Source organism: Poecilia latipinna, unplaced genomic scaffold (genome assembly GCF_001443285.1).
Source record: "Poecilia latipinna isolate Pla-1442-1.1 unplaced genomic scaffold, P_latipinna-1.0 Scaffold1752, whole genome shotgun sequence".
NCBI classification, from domain to species: Eukaryota; Metazoa; Chordata; class Actinopteri; order Cyprinodontiformes; family Poeciliidae; genus Poecilia; species Poecilia latipinna.
The window spans coordinates 124,313-127,262 of NW_015114368.1; the positions used below are offsets into that span (position 1 = coordinate 124,313).

At 38.7% G+C, this 2,950-nt stretch overlaps 1 protein-coding gene across 2 annotated transcripts in view; it reads left to right on the forward strand.

Annotated features, from left to right (window-relative positions):
* The window catches only part of LOC106965021 (histone deacetylase 5-like), an 88,055-nt gene that overhangs the window by 73,247 nt on the left and 11,858 nt on the right, over positions 1 to 2,950 (forward strand). For both annotated transcript variants that reach the window (XM_015060880.1, XM_015060879.1), the window contains one exon: positions 1,944 to 2,077. In XM_015060880.1, the coding sequence (XP_014916366.1) occupies positions 1,944 to 2,077 (134 nt within the window). The remainder of the gene's footprint in view (positions 1 to 1,943; positions 2,078 to 2,950) is intronic.

Below are 2,950 nucleotides of genomic sequence, written 5' to 3' on the forward strand. Positions count from 1 at the left end.
AGGACCGTGGCATCTCTGCTCTTAATTGGCCAGCAAACTCGCCTGACCTGAACTCCATAGAAACTCTATGGGCTATTGTGAAGAGGAAGATGTGATACACCAGACCCAATAAGTCAGAATAGCTGAAGGTCATCATCAGGACAACCTGGGCTCTCATAACACCTGAACAGTGCCACAGACTGATCAACTCCATGTCACACCACATTGCTGCAGTAATTTGGGCAAAAGGAGCACCAACTAAATACTGAGTGCTGAACATGCTCATACTTTTCATGTTCACACTTTTGCAAGATTTCTAAAAATCCTTTTTTGTATTGGTCTAAAGTAACATTCCAATTTTCTGAGATACCGAATTTGGGGTTTTCATTAGTTGTGAGTTATAATCATCAACATAAAAAGAAATAAAAAAAAAACATTTGAAATATATTAGTCTGTTTGTAATGAATGAATATAATATACAAGTTTCACTTTTTGACTGATTAAAATACATTTTTTCATTATATTTACATTTTTTGATAATTCAACATTAAATTAACATATTTTGCAAACAAGCCAACAGAGAAGTGGCTGTGTGTTTGGGACATCCCACTCATGTACATAGTGGGGGTGGAGTGCTTCACTCCTTGTAAGTTGTAGATGTTTTTGTGTCAACAAAATATGCACAGTCAGTAATAATATTTACAGACAAGTAAGAAAAGTACAGGAAGGAATCAACCCACTGTTCTCAATATAGTGCTTAATTTAATTGATTATCCCCTGCTCAATAATAAAATGCTCTCACCCAGAGCTCAGAAGAGGTGGAAAAGATGGGAAGGGTGCAACAAACAGCATACATTGATTCAACATTGATGCAACATTGATCCCGTTTTGATCAGACATCAGCATTTCATTCATTAGATTCCAACCACAAAACAACATTGATTCAATGACACAGTTTCAACATTGGTTACTTGGCTACAGTTGGATGATTGTTTGATGGTTGATCCACTGTCATTTGTCGACCTCAACAAAAATTGAACCATTCTGACTATAATTCAACATTGAATTGCCATCGTGTGCTATCTGAGTAGTTTTTTGTTGTAATAACTGAAGCTGTGCAATGACTCTAGATAGTTCTTTAGGTTCAAAGATAGTAACTTCAGTTATTTATTTTTATTATGTAGATCCTGTATTTGGTTAGTCTTTGTTACAATTAGATTTATTTTCCTAGTTTTCTTGTTTGTTCTCAGCTGCAGCCCATTACCAATCAGCTGTTTTTCAGTCACTAGCCACTGGATTTTACTTTTATCTTCCTCAAGTAAAGTTAACTTGTGATGACAAGTTTATTTGTCATCACACCAATAAACCTGCTGTCATTTGACTTTCTTCTTCATGTCGGAAGTCTGTTCCAAAATGTGTCACTGCTTCAAGTTTGTAAAAGTGAACAGATGTAATAAAGCCTCATTGCCTCAGCGGAACTGCAGTGAGTTAATGTCATGTTTGGTCAGTTTCAGATGCCCCGGCAGCTTCTGGTAACAGTTCACTGGCCTTTTGCCTAAACCAGGGGAGCCCAAAGTTGGCCCTCGAGGGCCGGCGTCCTGCATGTTTTAGTTCTCTGCCCTTTCATAATAACAACCTTTTCAGCTTGTCAATGTTCCTGTTAGGCCTTCTAACAGCCATCATTTGATCCAGGTGCGTTAAACCAGGGAGAGAACTAAAACATGCAGGATGCCGGCCCTCCAGGACCCACTTTGGACACCTCTGGCCTAAACCCATTCAGCATTAACTTTACTGCAGGAGAAAATTACGGGATGAAGAGACATGGTGGAATTTATTTCATGCTTACTGCAACAGCAAATGTTTCTAGGAAATAATGAACTCAAAGAAACATATACTAAGAATGTTACTAGAAAATCAGCATTAGCAGTGGTGTCAGTTATCTAATGTATGTGTTGTAACTGCAGGGGAGGCCAGCACAAGTCTCTAGAGCAAAGCTCCCCCCCTCAGAGTAACACCCCTGGAACCCCTTCCTCCTACAAACTCCCCCCTCTTCTCGGAAACTACGAGGGCAAAGATGACTTCCCACTTCGGAAGACAGGTGAGACAGTGTGCTGCAGAGACTGAGACCATAACAAGCAGTGTTTATACAAAGTTGCTCACTTCAGTTTTATTTTCATAGTGTCAATTAACAACAAATGTTGTCTCATGGTACTTTACAAAATAAGCTAGTTCAGTTCAGTTACACATACATTCCAGTTGATTCAAGTTATCGAACAGTGCATCAAGTCATTAATTACCCAAATTAGTTTGAAGGGGCAATATTATATATTTTCCAGGCACACAGTGCCATTTTATAGAATAATCAAGTAGCTATGTTAACTTCATTTGTTATAAAAATGCTGTATCAAGTATGGCTTAAAAACAAATGCGACTTCATAATTTAACCCCTTGAAATTGGGTCTTTGACTCTTTAAGAAACTCTTGCTCTTTCCAACACTCCACCTTCAATGTAACATTGCTTGTCTATTAACATACGAACAACATTTTTACCAGCGTTGCATTGAGATGTAGCTTCTATAATGAGCACAGTTGATATGTAGTTCCACCATGAGTGGTGGAACTACACCACTCTGAAGGAGCTGATGGGATTGTTCTGGGAAGAGGTGCTTTGTGAGGCAGAAGATTGGAAGCTGCAACTCTGAGGAAGATATGCGCCTCAAAGGCGACTTAGGTCCTCCCAAGGGTTTTGAATGTAGGTATGTTTTGGATGAGGCAGTAGGATTATAGCATAATGTAAAGCTCTGGAAAGTTGATTTTGCATAATACTGTCCCTTTAAAAAGTTTATTTTTCAGGAAATCCAGCATCAAGTCATTGACTTACAACATTCACTCCTCCTGGACGAGCACGTAGTTGCAGTAGATAAGTACTTATGTTGAGTTTGACTTTCTTATACCGACCATGTATGTAGCA